General features: G+C 40.5%; 1 protein-coding gene across 4 annotated transcripts in view; it reads left to right on the forward strand.

Annotated features, from left to right (window-relative positions):
- si:dkey-106n21.1 (solute carrier family 23 member 2) overlaps positions 1-17730 on the forward strand; it is a 69011-nt gene extending 51281 nt beyond the window's left edge. For all 4 annotated transcript variants that reach the window (XM_039809465.1, XM_039809467.1, XM_039809466.1 and 1 more), the window contains 4 exons: positions 631-795; positions 6400-6508; positions 16094-16189; positions 16281-17730. In XM_039809465.1, the coding sequence (XP_039665399.1) occupies positions 631-795; positions 6400-6508; positions 16094-16189; positions 16281-16462 (552 nt within the window). In that variant the 3' untranslated portion in view covers positions 16463-17730. The remainder of the gene's footprint in view (positions 1-630; positions 796-6399; positions 6509-16093; positions 16190-16280) is intronic.
- The last annotated feature ends 817 nt before the right edge of the window (positions 17731-18547 follow it).

The following is an 18547-nucleotide window of genomic DNA, read 5'->3' on the forward strand; positions in this document are numbered from 1 at the left end:
ATGTGACTGAAGATGAAGTTCCATTTTAGTGAGTTGCTGATGTGGATGCCAATAAATTTGATTCATTTTGTCATCTTCACATTCTGGCAAAATTGGGAAGGAAAAACTGTACGGAAGAATCAGTAATGTTAAATAATGTGAGAAACTACATTTGGATAAAACTGCATGAGCAACAATCAGCATCACACAGATAAGAACATCCATAAAGATGCCTGTAGTCTCTTGGCAAACACTGAGGACATTAATGTTGAAGTAAGACTTGGCATGTATTTAGTTAATTTTTTATGGCGTATTTCACTAGAACGGTATGTACAAATATATAGCACTGAGCGACAGATAAATAGCACAGATAAAAGCCCATGCTACAGCTGAATGTTTTATGATTTATGCGGGCTTGACCCGAAACTCTTTTTCTGATGCTGTTTTCTCTGTTTTCTCACGTCTACATCCAACTTAAAATCATTGCAGATGAAATTGATAGTGTCCTTGTTAAGACTTCTGCATGCTTCTCAGAGGTGTTTTCCCCACACAGCATCCTGGTACAAAAAATAAAGCTGGCATGGTGTGAATGATGGAGTAACCCCTCTCATAAACACAGGTTAACAAGTCCCTGTGCTCATTTTATTCCAGGTTGGCAGCAGACTGGTCCTCCAGACGACCGGCATTCTGATGATCGTCCTGGGGATCTTTGGGAAATTTGGAGCAGTTTTTATCACCATCCCAGACCCGGTCATTGGAGGCATGTTCCTCGTTATGTTTGGAATGATCGCAGCAGTGGGGATATCCAACCTTCAGGTAAACACATTTCAATATTGTAACAGTCTGTATCATATGTTATTGTTTTATTATATTTCGCCCCACTTCCTTTGAAAATTAAGAACCTGAGACACAAAACTTCCACCCTGCTAAGGGGCCCTTGAACTAGATACTGAGTCTAGCTGGTTCCAGGGGTGCTTCTCTGTCACTGACCCTGTGACCTGAAATACCAGACCATCCTCACCAAAAAAAAAAAATCTGTATAGGTCAATTGTGCAAGCAGCTTATTACGACCAATGTTTACGTGTTGTCAGGCTTCGACCTCTAGTGGCCGTAGTAATTATGGTGGGAGCAAAAGAGGAAGTATCATTTTAGTGAGTTGCTTATTAAAACGTATTTTAAAAAACGCCAAACAAACATAGGACTTTAACCCCTGAGACTGCTGCTGTCCCATGGGAAACCAAAAGCTGATGCTGAAGCTTTTTTTTTAAGTTTACCAATATAAAAAGTTAGTTCATAAACACATTGCAGCGTAACCTGTGTTGGGAAAGTCCACTTTCTACATGAACTAGTTCAAAGTTCAGTTCACAAATTTTAAAATGAACTAGTTCAGTTCATACTTCAAAATTTTGAACTAAGTTCACAGTTCCAAAAATGAACTAGTTCATAGTTATTTTTTTCGGATTTTCTTTTTGAAAACCAGCGGGCAAAGTTGGTGTTTATTCCGCTAAATATTAAGGCCTGTTTACGGTGTGTTTTAGCCGGGTTTTCGCCTGGAAGGCTCTATAGAAATCTGGCACCCTATTGAACGAAGTTAAACTGAAAGAGCGTGCCGTTCACAGACACCAGAATGAACGAGTTCACAGTAACTTTCATCAGGCAGTAATACAGTACGTCCAGTTCATATTCGCCCAAAATATGAACGAGTTCATGAACTATCGTTCAATGAACGCGTTCAGGCACAACACTGAGCGTAACAATGTCACAGACTTAGCAGACAAAATTTAACCCAAACCATGATAATTTCCTAAACCTAACCCAGTAGTTTTGTTGCCTAAACTTAACCACGTAGTTCCGTTTTAAAACGTTAATCACATGTTCAAAACTGTGATTGTTTCACAACGTTAAATACAATGGTCATATATATTGTGTTGTGAGTCATTGGCCAACGACCAAGTCTGTTGTTTACGTATGAGGACGTGTTGAGCAAGAAAAGAAGATTCCTATGGGAGTCAATTAATAAAAATAAACTTTATTTGGGTAGCTCAAATTTCTAAAAACTAACCAAACAGATTAACAGGTTGCAGACAAAAAAATCAAAATCCAACATAACAGAACTATAAGTCAGTAAAGCTAATATATAATCAGGAATATAAATATCAAACTGACTAGTTAGGGCCCGAGCGGCGAAGACCCTATTGAAACTGAAGGAATTATTATTATTACAGCAAATTAATTGCCTTTTTGAGGGGCTTAACATATTCAAAAACTCACCAAAATTGGCGTTCACATCAAGTCTGGTGAAAATTTATGTATTTTAAGGGTTTCGGGAATAGGAGCACAAAAATGGCTCGCTAGCGCCCCCTACAAACTTAAACATTTTTTTGCCCCTGCAGTACGTTTAACGTAGGCTCACGAAACTTGGTACACATATGAAGCATGTCAAGACGTACAAAAAAACGTCATTGGAGGGATACCCTAAACCCAACAGGAAGTTCGAAATTTGTGAGATTTTGTCCATTTTCACATAAGTACTTTAACGAACTCCTCCTAGAGATTTCATCCGATCAACTTCAAATTCGGTCTGTGCCATCTTAAGACGTTGGTGATGAAAAGTTATTAAAAGAAAAACTTTTCGTCATAGGGCATGGCCGTGGCAGGGCGGCCATTTTATTTACCAGACAAAATTGACTCAAAGTCATAGCGCCCTCTAGTGGCAACAGGAAGTAGGCCTAAAAGTCAAGGTGCTATACTTTAACAAACTCCTCCGAGAGATTTCATCCGATAGACTTCAAATTTGGTCTGTACCATCTCAACACCTTAAAGATGAAAAGTTATTAAAAGAAAAACTTTTCGTCAAATGGTGTGGACGTGGCGTGGCGGCCATTTTGAGTGTTGAGCGATGAACAAAGAAGTTGTTGTAACTTGAGTGTACGTTGTCGTATCTGCCCGAAATTTCTCACGATTGACAAGGGTCCAGGCCTGAGGACATCTACAGGTCAATATTTACTTTTGGTCATAGCACCCCCTGCTGGCAACAGGAAATGCGCCTTATATGACAAACCACATCCGATTTACATGAAACTTAGAATGTGTGGTCTACATGTGATACTGAGCTGCCCCTATGCTTAAAGCCACGCCCCATTTCATGATATTTTAACCATTTAAGGTAGACCCTTGTGTGAGGTGTCATTGAACTCAGCAGAGAGTTCCTTCTTCATTGGTGATGGTTTGGCCTGCCCCCTATGCTCAAGCCACGCCCCATTTCATGATATTTTAACCATTTAAGGTAGACCCTTGTGTGAGGTGTCACTGAACTCAGCAGAGAGTTCCTTCTTCATTGGTGATGGTTTGGCCCACCCTCTATGATCAAGCCATACCCCCTTTCATAACTGGTGACCCATTTAAGGTAAAGTCTTGTGTGAGGTATCATTGAACTCAGCAGAGAGTTCCTATTTAATTGCAGATGGTTTGACCCGCTCCCTATGCTTTAGCCACGCCCCTTTTCACAGCTAATGAACTGTATGACGTAGAGTCTTGTGTGAGGTATCATTGAACTCAGCAGGGAGTTCCCTTTTCATTGGTGATGATTTGCGGTGTCTGAGTGCCGCGCAAATGCACATGTCGCAAGGAGCGGCGTCCGCCAGTAACCCCGACGCGCCCAGAGGCGCGAGGGCCCGTCCATCGCTGCTTGCAGCTTTAATTAAAATTGCGATCAAAAGGGTGAGTTTTCAGCTGTTTTTTAAAAGAATTAAATCATTTACTGTTACATGTAAGATATTAAATACCATAACATTGCTCTCTCTGCATACATATTTAGCATGACAGTTACTGGCCCTCTGGAGGTTGAGTGAAGCAAATTTTTGCCTCTTGTTACTCGCACAAGTTCACTGGTGTAGAGCTGTAAGCGGCCACAACATTTCTGGATTCCTTACATCATCCGGAGGTGGACACAGCTCAATGAATTGCATCATCTCTCCAAAAAGTATGTCTAGATGACTTCTGCGATCTTTGCACTGGCTTTGTATGTAATCGGGCCATGTAAAATACTTGCTTCGTGTTTGGTGTGAGCACACCATAAAGTTGGTGATACACTTTTAGTCGTCAGTGTAGTCGGAAAACCGTCCATGCAACAAAGGCAACCAAGTGAACTCAGGTCAACGGGGATCCTGGCATGAGATATCTCTGTGTGATTAAGGGGCCATCCACACGGAAACGTTTTTTTGTGCAAACGCACATGTTTTGCATTTTTTTAAACCTGGTCTCAGGGTGAAAAAATCCGAAAACGGCTCTTGTTTGGCTTCGTATGGATGGTGAATACGAATCCGTATTGATGATGTCATTGCCACACCCCTCTTTTACACCCTCTCCCACGGCCACTGACGCACACAACTGCGGTGAAGCTAAGCAAGCATGTCCCATCACCATGGTCAAACCAGCTCACTTCATCTAAATACTGTGTCTCTGCTGTCTGACCCTTCCATCTGGATTCTACACAAAATATATTGCTAACGTTATGTAGCCAACGTTAAACATCGCTAAAGCAGCTGACCGCTAAAGCAGCTGACCGCTCCAGCAGCGAGGTAACGTTAACGTTAGCTGCGATGGCTATCTGTTTATAAAGTGGAAGTAGACAATTTATCAACTAGCTAGCTAATCTGTCTGCTTATCAACTCCTTGAACGGATTATAGTAACTTTTACCACGGCTTATTGTAGAAAGGCTACTGCAAGAAAAACGTATAGATTATTAAAAAGACAACATTCATGGATCATTGATGTTTGTTTGACTGCCGATGTTAGAGCTAGTTAACATTAGCGCGCTGCTAGCGCGCTGCAATCATGCAAAATAAAAAGCAATCCAACAGCACATTATACAACGTAAACAAAGACACGTTTTCTTCTGGCGGCCTTTATAAAATGAGCAGTGGTGAAAGTTATTATAGTCCACGGATGTATTAAGAGAAAGTTATAATCTAGCTAGTCATGTTATGATGGGAAGTGGAAGTCACTATGCTCTTCTTCTCCGTTGTTTTGGTGAATTTCTGTAGCAGAAACAGCGCCGCCTATAGGCCTGGCATATGAAGTGGCATATTGAGTCATTTACAAGTGGATTCGTTTGGACGCAACTATTCTTGAAACGAATCCAGGGAAGACGGGTAAAAAAAAGATCGTTTTGGTACGTGTGGACGTGGCCTAAAGCAGGAGTGCTGGGTCAGGTCTTTAGCACTGTTAAAACAATCCACAAAGATATCTTTTACATTATTAATCTCAAAAGATAGTGTCGTACTTTGGATGTTAGTTCAAGAAATGCTATCACTGTGTAATTATTTTCTAGATCATAAATGTGAGGACATTTTCCTGGTGAAAAAAACGGAGAAGTAATAAGGGACTTTTAACAGGCAAGCAGTAAGCACATCATCAACATGTATTGAACGTATGTCTTCCTTTAAAAAATCTCACATATCCCAGGCTTTTCCATCACAGACACACTGGGAAGTTATTTGGAGCAGAAATCTGACAGAAACATTTGAAGAAAACATAAGATAGCACAATGCTAAATCCTACAAAATATTTTAGCTCTTTTATGAGTTTTCTGGTTTCAGAATATAACTGTTGGCCATTTTGTTGACAATTTTGTAAGTATTTCGGTGGAGGGGTTCTCTAAATGCAGGGTGTTTGAGGGAGTATTCACCAGAAATTGTATCACAGAAATATTTTGTACTTCAACCATGTTATCACTGAATCATTATTATAAGGGCCAAAGTCCCAACCAGACAGTTTGTTTTTCCCGTAATTTTTTTTTTCCATCAGTCTTTGCAAAATGATGAAACCTTATACAAGGTTTTTATGTCCTTGTTCAAATGCTTATTTTGTCTGCATTGGACAACTACAGCTCCCTTGAGTCTTAGTCATAGGTGTCACAATCTCATGGGGGCTACAGTATAGAATATATACAAAATACTTGTTTGCACCGACAAGGTGATCAGATTTAGCTTAGAGTGAGGGCAGAAAACTCTGGTTTCAAATTTCAGTGTTTTTAGAAAGACGAAAGAAGAGGGAAAATAAATTTGAGCTGAAAGCTAGTAGAACAGAAGCTAACTCAGAACTGTGTCAACCCCCCCTCAGCACCACGGTCATTTTGTGTAGTGGGGCTGGATAAATGTTGCTTCTTTATACTTTATACTAATTAATTAGTCAGAGCACATATACAGGATTTGCCCCTAGGCTGGCCTGAGTTGACCTGTCATAACAACCATAAATGTGAGAAAAGAAATCAGGCCTGTTTTGAAGTTGCAGATTATTTAGGATCACATTTGTGTGAAGTTCCAAAACAGCAAAATAAAGTCTCTCTGTCTCACTCTCTCTCTTTCTCTCTCTCCCTTTCGCTCTCTTACTTTGTCTCTGTGTCTTTCTTTCTCCAGTATGTGGATCTTAACTCGTCCCGTAACCTGCTCATCCTTGGCTTCTCTACCTTCAGCGGTCTTGTTTTACCTACCTGGTTTCACTCCAATCCCGGCATCATTGACACAGGTGATTATCAGGCACACACACACACACACACAACACACACACACACAAACGCGTCCTTACTGGCTCAGCCCTTGTGTTGGTGTGCTTTTTATTGTGTGCAAAACATTTTGTGATGATCCTTTTTATTTTATGCCGAGAAATGCATCTTGGGTCACACTGTCTTGTTCGTTCTGGAAAAAGCCAAGATTGAATTAGCAAACAATACCAGAAATGGACACATCCAAGCTGCAAATCCTTAATCAGAGGAGCGACGTGGTCCTCCTCCTCTATCCAGAGCAACGGCTCTGGGTACTTATAAATCACTGGACTATACATTTTTTATAGGCATAGTAGGCTATTGCCATTTTTCAAAATGTTTCTGCGTGAGCGTGGCCTACAAATAGCTCAAGCCTGTCAAAGTGACTGTAGCTAAAGCTTATTAGCAGCAAGATGCCTCACTTCTCCATGGAGGACTACTACAAACTCCTTCAAAAGATTGCAGTTCTGGAAACCAAAATTTACCGGTTAGAAGTAAACGTGGAAGTGAACGGATCATGTGGAAATGACACCGCTTTACCACTGAACCAAAACAATGGACAAAAGCATGCTAACACACGGCTAACTAGCACCAGCAAGATTACAAACAAACAGGAGAGCTGTGGAACGGATAATAAATCAACAAGTGGTAGTCCTCCCTGGAACTCTTTTGGTGCAAAGCCTAAGAGTAAATCATTTTCCTGGGAATTGGGAAGACGACTAACGGGCAGGGCACAGCGCCCTGAGATCTGTGATACGACCGGCTGGCCTGAATTACCATCCAGGCAGAGCGCCTCTTCAACCCCTATGCTTATTAGGACACAGCCTTGGACAGCTGCAAAAGGAAAAATTAGCAACAAAATGCCTCCCCAACAACTGAGTGTGCAGGTGAAGAACAGATTTGCTCCTCTGCTGCAGGACCCTGGACATAACCTGGATTGCGTCTCACCATCACACAGCAGGTTAAGGACTGAGAGCAATTCTAAAATTAAAAAACTACAGAGAAAGCTAACAACTGGGCCCCATACTCTGATTGTGGGTGACTCTGCTGTAAAAGATATCAAAAGCAGTAAAAACACCAGTCATGAGTGCCTAGTAGCACTCATGACTCTTTCCAAGACAAGCCTGGGCCCTGCGTATTAGATTCTTCCACAATTTATGTTGTGATAGGTAATAGAAAAAGAATAACGAATAAGCACTTAACGGCAAACTTTGCAAACTTAGCATCCATTCCTCGTCAGCCACAGTCAGTCACAGAAAATGAAAAAACACACTAACACTAGCCCTACTAAACGTAAGGTCTTTGGCAGGAAAATCATTTTTAATCAATGATTTTATTATTAAGCACAATCTTGATTTTATATTTTTAACTGAAACCTGGTTGGACCATAATAACAGTGCTGCTGTTCTCATTGAGTCAGCCCCCCCTAACTTCAGTTGTATGAGTGAGAATAGAGTGAATAAGAAAGGAGGTGGAGTTGCCATTTTGTTTAATGACTCATTCCAATGTACGCAATTATCTTATGGAAATTTTGCTTCTTTTGAATATGTGGCTCTTCAGCTAAGATCCTCCCCTCAAGCTATACTTCTAAATATCTACAGGCCACCTAAATACTGTGCAAACTTCTTTGACGATTTTAATGAACTGCTGTCTATAATCTGTATTAACTTTGACCGTGTAATTATTGCTGGTGATTTTAACATTCATGTTGACAACCCCCAGGACCGAGGGACCAAAGAACTGTGTTGTGTTTTTGAGAGCTATGGACTGACTCAGCATGTGACACAGCCCACGCACAATAAGGGGCACACACTGGACTTGATTATCTCCAAGGATCTAAACATTTCCAAGGTTGTGGTGACTGATGTTGCTCTCTCTGATCATTCCTGTGTTTTCTTTAACGGCACTATCTCGGTGCCAAAAAGTGTTCAAACAAAGTTAATCAGAAAACGGTATATCACTGAAAACACCAGTGAATCATTCATTCAGCTTTTCTCCTCCACACCCACCCTTTCAGAGGTCTCAGTCACTGAGCTTGTAAATAATTTAAACTGTAAAATTACGAATGTTATTGATGCTATTGCTCCCACTAAGGTCAAAGCTGTCTCTGGTAAGAAAAGATCTCCATGGAGAAATTTTATAGTGGTGAGAACAGAAAAAAGAGTGTCGAAAAGCTGAACGCAGTTGGCGAAAATCTAATCTCCAGGTCCACTATAACATCTATAAAGACAGGCTTCACATTTATAATTTGGAACTAAGGAATGCAAGGCGGTCCTTTTTCTCTGACATTATCGCCAGAAACAATAATAATTCACGTGCTTCGTTTGCTACTGTCGATAGATTAACAAATCCTCCAGTACCAGTAGCATCTGAACTATTGTCTACCAAGGCTTGCAATAACTTTGCCTCCTTCTTCACAGACAAAATTCAGAAAATTAGACAAACAGTCAGTGCTTCCATGTCAAGTACAGGATATGTGTTGTCACAGTGTTCACACTAAACAAAATCAAATATGACACAATTTCATACGATCAACCATAACAACCTGGAAGACATTATACAACACCTGAAAACCTCCTCCTGTTGCCTTGATATTCTACCAACAGGCCTTTTCAAAAATGTTTCGAATTGTTTGGCTTCTGATCTTCTACAGATTGTAAACACATTTCTGCTCTCAGGTATCTTTCACAGGCCCTAAAAAACTGCAGTCATCAAGCCACTCCTAAAAAAGAACAATCTAGACACATCACTAATGAGCAACTATAGGCCTATATCAAACCTTCCATTTTTAAGCAAAATCATAGAAAAAGCGGTTTTTCAACAACTCAACCTTTTCTTATCACTAAACAACAGTTTTGATGCCTTCCAGTCAGGTTTTCGGCCACACCACAGCACTGAGACGGCTCTCATTAAAGTCTTTAATGACATCCACTTAAACACAGATAGTGGCAAAATTTCAGTCTTAGTATTACTTGATCTCAGTGCTGCATTTGATACAGTCGACCACGACATATTACTTGACCGATTGGAAAACTGGGTTGGTCTTTCTGGCTCAGTACTAAAGTGGTTTGAATCCTATTTAAAGAATAGGGACTACTTTGTGTCTATAGGTAATTATACATCTGAGCATACAAATATGACGTGCGGAGTTCCCCAAGGCTCAGTTCTGGGGCCTCTTCTGTTCAACATCTACATGCTTCCACTGGCTCAGATTATGGAAAACAACAAAATAAGTTACCATAGTTATGCGGATGACACACAAATTTACATAACCTTATCGCCAGGGAATTATAGCCCAATACAACAACTGAATATGTGCATTGAACAAATTAACGACTGGATGTGCCATAACTTTCTTAAATTAAATGAAGAAAAAACTGAGGTGGTTGTTTTTGGAGCAAAAGAGGAATGATTAAAGGTCACCACTCAGCTTCAAACGACAATGTTAATAACAACAGACAAAGCCAGAAATCTTGGTGTAATCATGGACTTAGACCTGAATTTTAAAAGCCACATTAAGACAATTACAAAATCAGCCTATTATCACCTTAAAATATATCAAGGGTTAAAGGACTTATGTCTCAGCAGGATTTGGAAAAACTTGTCCATGCTTTTATCTTCAGTAGACTTGACTACTGTAACAGTGTCTTTACAGGTCTCCCTAAAAAATCCATCAGACAGCAGCAGCTGATTCAGAACGCTGCCCGAGTCCTCACTAAAACCAAGAAAGTGGATCACATCACTCCAGTACTGAAGTCTTTACACTGGCTTCCAGTGCCTCAAAGAATTGATTTCAAAATACTTTTGCTGGTTTATAAATCACTAAATGGTTTAGGGCCAAAATACATTTCTGATCTGCTACTACACTATGACCCACCCAGACCTATCAGGTCGTCTGGGACAGGTCTACTTGTTGTCCCCAGAGTCAGAACTAAACAGGGGGAAGCAGCGTTCAGTTTTTATGCTCCACATATCTGGAACAAACTCCCAGAAAACTGCAGGTGCGCTGCAACTCTCACTTCTTTTAAATCCAGGCTGAAGACCCATCTTTTTAATGTTGCCTTTCTTTAAATAACCTATCTTTAACTGCTCTTTCTTTAAAATTCTTATACTGCACTGTACATTTTATTCTTGTCTTTTAATGATTTTAAATTGTTTTTAATTGTTTTCTAATTGCTCTTTACATTTAATTTTTTGTCTTTTAATGCTTTGAAATAGTTTTTAATAGTTTTTAACTGTTTTTTAATGTTTCATGTAAAGCACTTTGAATTGCCTTGTTGCTGAAATGTGCTATACAAATAAAGCTGCCTTGCCTTATGTGCTCCCACTGCTCCACCTACAGATTACCCTTGAAAAGATGGCAGCGGTTCTGCTTATAAAGCTTATAAAGTCAAGCAAGGTGTTCCCAAATCCCACAGGCCCAGATGGCAAACACTTGGTTACCTTCACTCTTAAGCCTACATTTGGTAGTGGCAAAGATGATTGTCTAACCTGATCCTGAACTCTGCATTTTTTTACTTTTTTCTTTTTTTTTACCCTATATAGGCAGTATAATGAGATGAACCACTTGGGTCCAGTTGGGTGTGTAGCTTGAAGGTGCAATATTGCTAGACGCTTGTCTGACATAGCCAGACGTTACTTAACAGCACATCGGAGTTGCTAACGTTAGATGCTGGCTATATTGACAGTCATAAAAGCCCCTGCTCACTCGGAACTCTGTACGTTACCAAACTGACAGACATACTTCTTTGGCTTAGAATTACTGTAAGAACCGCTAAAAACACCACTATCTCGCCATCCTCTCCACCTGACGGACAGACACACTTCCTCAGCTTAGATTTACAGTGAGAACCGCTAAAAATAACACTAACTTAATTAGCTATGTTGCCGTCCTCTCCCCCCGACTGAACACACTTTATTGGCTTAGAATTATGGGAACAATCGCTAAACACACTGCAAACTCACGGTCCTCTCTTCCCGATTTACAGCCCCCCTCTCTTGGCTTAAAATAACTCACCGTTGTCGGCTACGGCCGCTGAACAGGCTACACGTTGTAAACAGCCTGCTTGCCTGGTCCTCCTGTAACGTTAGCAGTTAGGCAGCGTTAGCCAGGGCCAGTCGGGATTACTGGCTGTGTCTCAATTGTTGAAATTGTTGAAATGACATAAAATACCTGTCCCTAGTAGCCGTGATAAAATAGCCTGAAGCAGACTGATCTCATGAAATGGCGTATGTATGATACGCCAATTCGTATGCTATTTTGGTGTGTTATCAAGACGCCTAATCCGCATAGGGGGGTTGGTTGGGGTGGTGGATGGGTCAAACAACACGGGACTTTCACCCAGGAGACCGGGGATCGTGTCCCGCGTGTCACGTTTCCTAAACCCAACCGTCGCTTTCTTCTTTCCTAAACCCAACCCCGTTATTGTTTTCCTAAACCCAACCGTCCGAAAAGCGATTATGTGTATTGACACGCCAAAATGGCATATACGAATTTGCGTGTTATACATACACCACTTATGCGCTGTATACGGCGTAGAAATTCATCCGGATAGCTCAAAATGCAACGTGCTGTATACGGTGTAGACATACACGCAGATAGCTCAAAATGCGTACAGATGACACACCACTTGGCTTTAGAAAGTGGCGTGTATTTTTACGCGAAGTCATGACGTCACGTTGCCTGAAGCTACCTATGCTTACCTGTTCAGGAGGAAATTAGCCAACTCTATGTCCTTGGGCTCTAAGCTGTCACCATCTTTCAAATACATCTCCAATATTTCCCGGGGTTTGTTACATCTCTGGTAACGCAACTGTTAGAAACATGGCGGTGTTTTTTAGGTCTGTAGTCTATCTCCGTTGATCCCGTAGTTTATTTGCTGCTTCCATGGCTGTACTAACGTTACAGCTGTAGTGCGCTGGGTTTTCGTTTTTAAAAGTATATCTGGCAACCTGGACCGGCTATCAAACTGGGAAGTTGATAACACAGAGTAGAGCTGAAGATCTTTTCTGGTTCGGTCTTAATTTCTATCATTTTACACAGGCTTGCGCTCCGGGTTGCGCGGTAAATGAGCGGTCAACTGATGCATTTCAATTAGCGCAAAAATGGATGCTGAGGAGGTGAAACGGAGGCTGGCCTCTGGAGGACTTATTTTATTTCTTTGTTCCAACTTCCAATTGGCCTATAGCCTATGTTAGTCATGAATAAATGATGTTAAAAAATGTATAAATTACTCATTCTTGACAAAAGGCAAAAGAGCTGTGTGCGTGCGCATGTGTATAAGGCTGTAAACAGGTTTGGGCTTTTAAAAAGCTGTCAATACTGTCAAAATACTGGCACTAGTATTGTTGACAGAAAAGATTTCAACTTAGCATGTTTCCTTAATATGTGATAGATAGATGGATAGATAGATAGATAGATAGATACAGATACTTTATTTATCCCGAAGGAAATTAAGATGTTGAATAGCACAACATACATATACATAGGCACACAGACATATGACATCCACACACACATACTACAAAAATACAAAGAAAGATATATCAATGTGCCCTTACAGTACATTTTGTTTGTAGCATGTTTAAAGGAGCAGTGTGGAAAAAAATGCAGAAAGGTGCAATGGTATCATAGTGCAAGATAGTGTCTGTGCAAATTCTATATCTATTCAAGTACAACAGGCAACACAATAGATCAAAAATAGAATAATCATTACTTAACTATACATAGACACTAGTAAAAGACTTGAAGAAAAGTTTAAGTTAAAGTTGAAAACTGTCCATACAGACAAAAAGACAGTGTGGTGTATTGACCATACAGGCAAGCTAGCAAAATGGGCAAATGGCTAATATAGCCAGTAAGAGAGACAAACAGTGCCAATCAGTCCAGTCCAGGGTAGTTTACATGTATGTATAAAGACACCCAGATGAAGGAGCTGGGGGTACACAGGAACTTGGAAAAGGCAAAACAAATTTAAAAATAGCCCTCGTCCTGCAGCTCTCCCCTCTCTGTCCTAAGCCCTTCCTATCATAGAGATAACCTGTACGAGTACTAGTCAATCATTTTAATCATCCCGATTATGATTGAGATCCTGAAGCAAAATTCTATGACAATTACCGAAAAACGGAACACACATCTGCATTTTGTAAAACAGCTAATAGGAACGCCCTCTCTCTCCGAAATGAGCTGTGATTGGCCAAAGTCTCCCGTCACGACTAGATTTGCTAAAGCCGGAAGACAGACCCAAAGATCCAGCCATGAAACATTAATCCAACAGATGAAATAATACCATGTGGAGCTTTTACAAATACAAGTCTGATCAATCAGAGAGCTTAGAAGCAATCAGAGATCAATCACTGGCTACCAGCGGATGATTCCCCTGCTTTTAATGACACATTGATCGGCTGCGGAGCGTGTTTGTGGCCGCCTCCGATGAAGCGCCATCAAAAGAGCAATCCTTAAAGTGCTCATATTATGCTCATTTTCAGGTTCATAATTGTATTTAGAGGTTGTACCAGAATAGGTTTATGTGGTTTAATTTTCAGAAAACACCATATTTTTGTTGTACTGCACATTGCTGCAGGTCCTCTTTTCACCCTGTGTGTTGAGCTCTCTGTTTTAGCTACAGAGTGAGGCATCTCACTTCTGTTCCATCTTTGTTGGGAGTCGCACATGCACAGTACGTAAGTTAATTAAAATGTGTTTTCACAAAACATATTTTAAGCGTAAGGTTTTCGGTAGTTCGCTGGTTCTTTTTTTTTTTAATCTTTAACACTCCAGTTTAATATATTTCTTCATATGATATATAATTAAATATAGCATATTGAATGCATGTTGCACAAAACATGCACACAGTGGCAGTTCTATATATTGTTTTATTTCATCATAGGTACCATGAAATCCAAAATGTTCCCACACACCAGACTATAAACGACGCTGGCGCATCCTACAGCTCTGGGTAGCCTCTCTCCCACTTGACATTTCTGCACGTGACGTGACCTGCAGCGGCACCCCACTCCACTTGAGGAGCGGTCGGCTCGGTGTCTCTCAAAATCTGACGAAAATCTTTTAAACTGACTTTTGTTGATCTGAAATGAAGACAGATTCAGCAACTGCATGGCCTATTTCTCGCTTAAAATGTTTTCAGAAACACGTTTCGGTGAACTATTTTAGTACAATATGAGATCGTACTCTGAACGAGCTGCCATGACAGTCTGTTTTGAAATTAGGGACCAGCCAGACCCATGTGATGCGATCGTCCAATCAGCTGCCATGGGTTGCGTTTGTCACGCCCATCCCGCTCGTCATTTCCAGTTAGTGTTTTAACATAGGTGTATATAGTGGGCACTATGACAGTAAGAGGTTAGTGCAGCTTAACAGTGTACTGACGAACCGTGCGGTACACACATGCTCCGAACCGAGACTAGCGAACCGAGCGGTTCAGGTGTTTTTTCATAAACCGTACCATCCCTACTAGGTAAGTACTGCTAGCTAGTCAGTTACAGAGTATGAGGGTGTGCCACGCTAGCAGCTAGGTGAGCATTATAACGTGTTTTACAATGTGACGCACGTTTGTCTCTGAAGTAAAGGCTGGACTACAATAGAGCTGTTTGGAGCAGTTTGTGAACAGTGTTTTCTGTTGGAGATGGTAAGTCCCTTTGGAGTGGACTTTGGGCTTTTTCACTTTGTAAACCTATAACATGCACAAAAAGATATTTAACACAATAAAGGAAAGGGAAAAAGCCAAAAAGCATAATATGAGCACTTTAAGATTAAACAGCTGTTCTCTGCAGACATCAGACCATGATCCTATAAGTCGTGTTATGCAAGTGTCTCCCAAGAAAGATACCTCTGAACTCTGTAATCCAGAGTTCAACACTTGGCATGAGGGTTTGTCTGGTTCTCTCAGGTCTAGGCTGCTTACCTCCCAATCCTCTTGGCTAACCCCCATGTCACTGGCTGTAATCTGCCCACCCGGCTCAGATAAAGCAGTCTTACCCCTGAGTTTTTCCCCAGCTTCAACACTCAGCTGATGGCGCCACACAAGAGGAGGCCTGTCCGCGCTCTTTGTAAACACACTGCTGCTCTTTTAGACGCCTTTATATGTACAGCCTGTGGGACTTAAGGCCAACTTAGCGGGTGCCTTTGAACTTTTCACTGTTTCCTCTCCTTCTTCTGTGTTTGTGTGCCTGTGTGTGTTAGGATGGGTTCTTTGAACAAGTGTTTGTTTGTTCAGGGTCAAACTACCTCAGCGCAGTTTGCAATTCTCGATTTATTACAACTGCATTAAGCAGTTTACACATGAGCGACAGCTGGACTGTGTGTGGATTAGCTATTATCCAGTCCTACACGATTTACTGCCAGGCTCCAGTTGCTGTTGGTTTGAAGGTGCTTTTATTTCTTTCACGTTTAGTAGGTTGAACTTAAACCTGACCTCTGACATGTGGAAGTGGTAAGAGCAAAGATAACCTGCCTGCAAGATTTATAGTGGTCACATTGCTGTTTAACATGTTACACAGTCATTACTGGTTAACAAATGTAATTTCTTTACTCTCTTCTCCGTTTGAAGGAATAAAAGAGCTGGACCAAGTGATTGTAGTGCTCTTCACCACACACATGTTCATCGGAGGATTCTTTGGATTTATACTGGATAACACCATTCCAGGTTTGACAAAAAAAAAACTTGGGTTAATAATAAGAAATGGTTAAACCAGCCATAACATCACTTTCAGCTTACTTTGGCTTTTCTTTTTCAGGCACTGATAAAGAGCGGGGCATCAAAAGCTGGAGAGACAAGGTGCAACAGGAAGGCAGAAACTTTTGTGACCAGTCGTGCTATGATATCCCTTTCTGCAATGGTGTTTTGAAACGGTTTAGATGCTTCCAATACCTGCCCTTCCTCCCTTCTTACAAGACCACCCAACAGGGGGCATCCTAGTGATGAAGTTTTAACTTACAGGGTAGCATTGTTGCTGGACTAATAGCCAATCAGTATTTGAGGTTTTATTAAATAAATTCTATCTAAACATTATATCTTCTTAAGGACTTCCAAGTTCAATACTTTTGTCCTTATATAGAGTAAAACATTGATTTAAACGTTTTAATGAATTTTGATAACAAAGTCGAGGTACTGTGTCTCCTTACAGTTGGAATTCAACAAAATAAACCCCCTCCATGTCTAGCTTAATAAAACATCTGTAGTGCCTGAACAAGCAAAGAGCAGCATGATACACTTAGGAAGAATCATCAGTCCTCACAAAGAGCTTGCAAAGACATAAATTAGACACTCCTTTAATTTGTGAAAGAGAGATTTTGAAGCTGAAACATTTTGTTTATTTAAGAAAAATGTCTCTTGGGTGTGCAAAGCTTTTTGAGGCTTTGAGCATGCACGAAATCTTTGCATTACCCATGTTTCATACACAGCCGATTGACCTTAAGAATTTTTACCTTACCTTATTTTACCTTCATTTTACCAGGAAGTCTCATTGAGATAAAAAATAAATTAAAAAAAATCTCTTTTACAAGAGACCTGGCCATGGTAGGAGTGCTAAAAAATGTAAAACATAGTAAAATACAACATATCCTCGCTGTCGGTTGAAAATCTTGTATGTCCAAAAAAATTTAAAAAATGTTAGTATGTCTGAAAGTATGAATCCAACATAAAATAATAGCAAAGATAAATTTGCCTATTGGTGGAAAAAAAACGTTTAATTTACACATTGAACATAGGCTTACTATAGGTAAGGTAGCCACTATGGTAGCCATACAGTTAAGCTTTCGGATTTACTGTGCTTTCCACATGGATGTTTAACGTTTAAACATGATGTATAAACAGCATCCGTTTATTTTCATCCATTCGGCCCAGTTTAAAATGCAACTGAATTGTATACAGTATATGCAGCAGGGGGTCCCTACTCAGTCTCTCATTCAGCTAAGGGGTCCCTGCCCTAAAAAATGTTAAATACCCCTGCTCTAAACTGTTTAAATATTTGTAAAACCCACAGACAAATGTAAAAGTTGATCAATAGCATTGATTTATGAAAAAAAATGTAAGTGGCGAATTATGGATATACACGGTTTCTGCCCGACAGCGACATTATTCAATATGATATTAGTGCCGTCAGTTAAACGCGTTATTAACGGCGTTAACGCAAACACATTTTAACGGCGTCAATTTTTTTATCGCGAGATTAACGCTCTTTTTAGCCCAGCAAACTTTGTAGTTTTTCTCACATGCTGTTGCAACAACTAGTAACGTTAGAAAAACTACAACACCACACCGGATCTAGCTAGACAGGAAACAAAACAACATGCACGCTGCACACACTTGTTTGCACTTGCTTTCGAGCCGGCCAAAGAGTAGTACATACCTGCAAACTAGTCGCTTTTCGACAAAAATCGCCGTTTCGAATGGGGTCCGAGACCCGGTGCTAATACGGCACTGGTGCCTTAACGACCGTTATCTACCGGACCAAATAGTAACGCGGGTTTCAGTGCCTTATTTAGGTGCCACTTAGATGCCTGCGCTTCTTTCTGATGCTCCAAAAACGGACGTTAGAGGGAACTGAAACATTGCCGCACAGGAGGCCAGTCAACACTACACTTAGCAGCAGGTAACGTTAGCCTACCGCTAGCTAGCAGCTGAATTAAACACGGTTAAAATGTTTACAGATAAACGGTGTAAAGTGTGTCTGTATTTCGCTGGAGAGGACTCCAACACCGGACTGTAGCTGCCATTGTCTGAAAAACACAGTCATGATGTTATGTTGCTCGCCTCGCCAGCCTCGTGGTGCATTCACTGTAATTGTAAAATACCCTTTTCCCATCCAGTGGTTGTTTTCACCGTTTTGTGCTCCTTTTTTTTTAGATCAACTTGTTATTGTTTTATATTTTTGAACATACAGAACAGACAAATACAATTGAACAAGGTGCTCCTTTTTTAAATATATATCTTTCGGTTCAGGCATTGTTTTAAAAGTATCGTACCATGTTGATAAGAGCATTAAAATGAGAAAAAAATAAT

Source organism: Perca fluviatilis, chromosome 8 (assembly GCF_010015445.1).
Source record: "Perca fluviatilis chromosome 8, GENO_Pfluv_1.0, whole genome shotgun sequence".
In the NCBI taxonomy this organism is placed as follows: domain Eukaryota; kingdom Metazoa; phylum Chordata; class Actinopteri; order Perciformes; family Percidae; genus Perca; species Perca fluviatilis.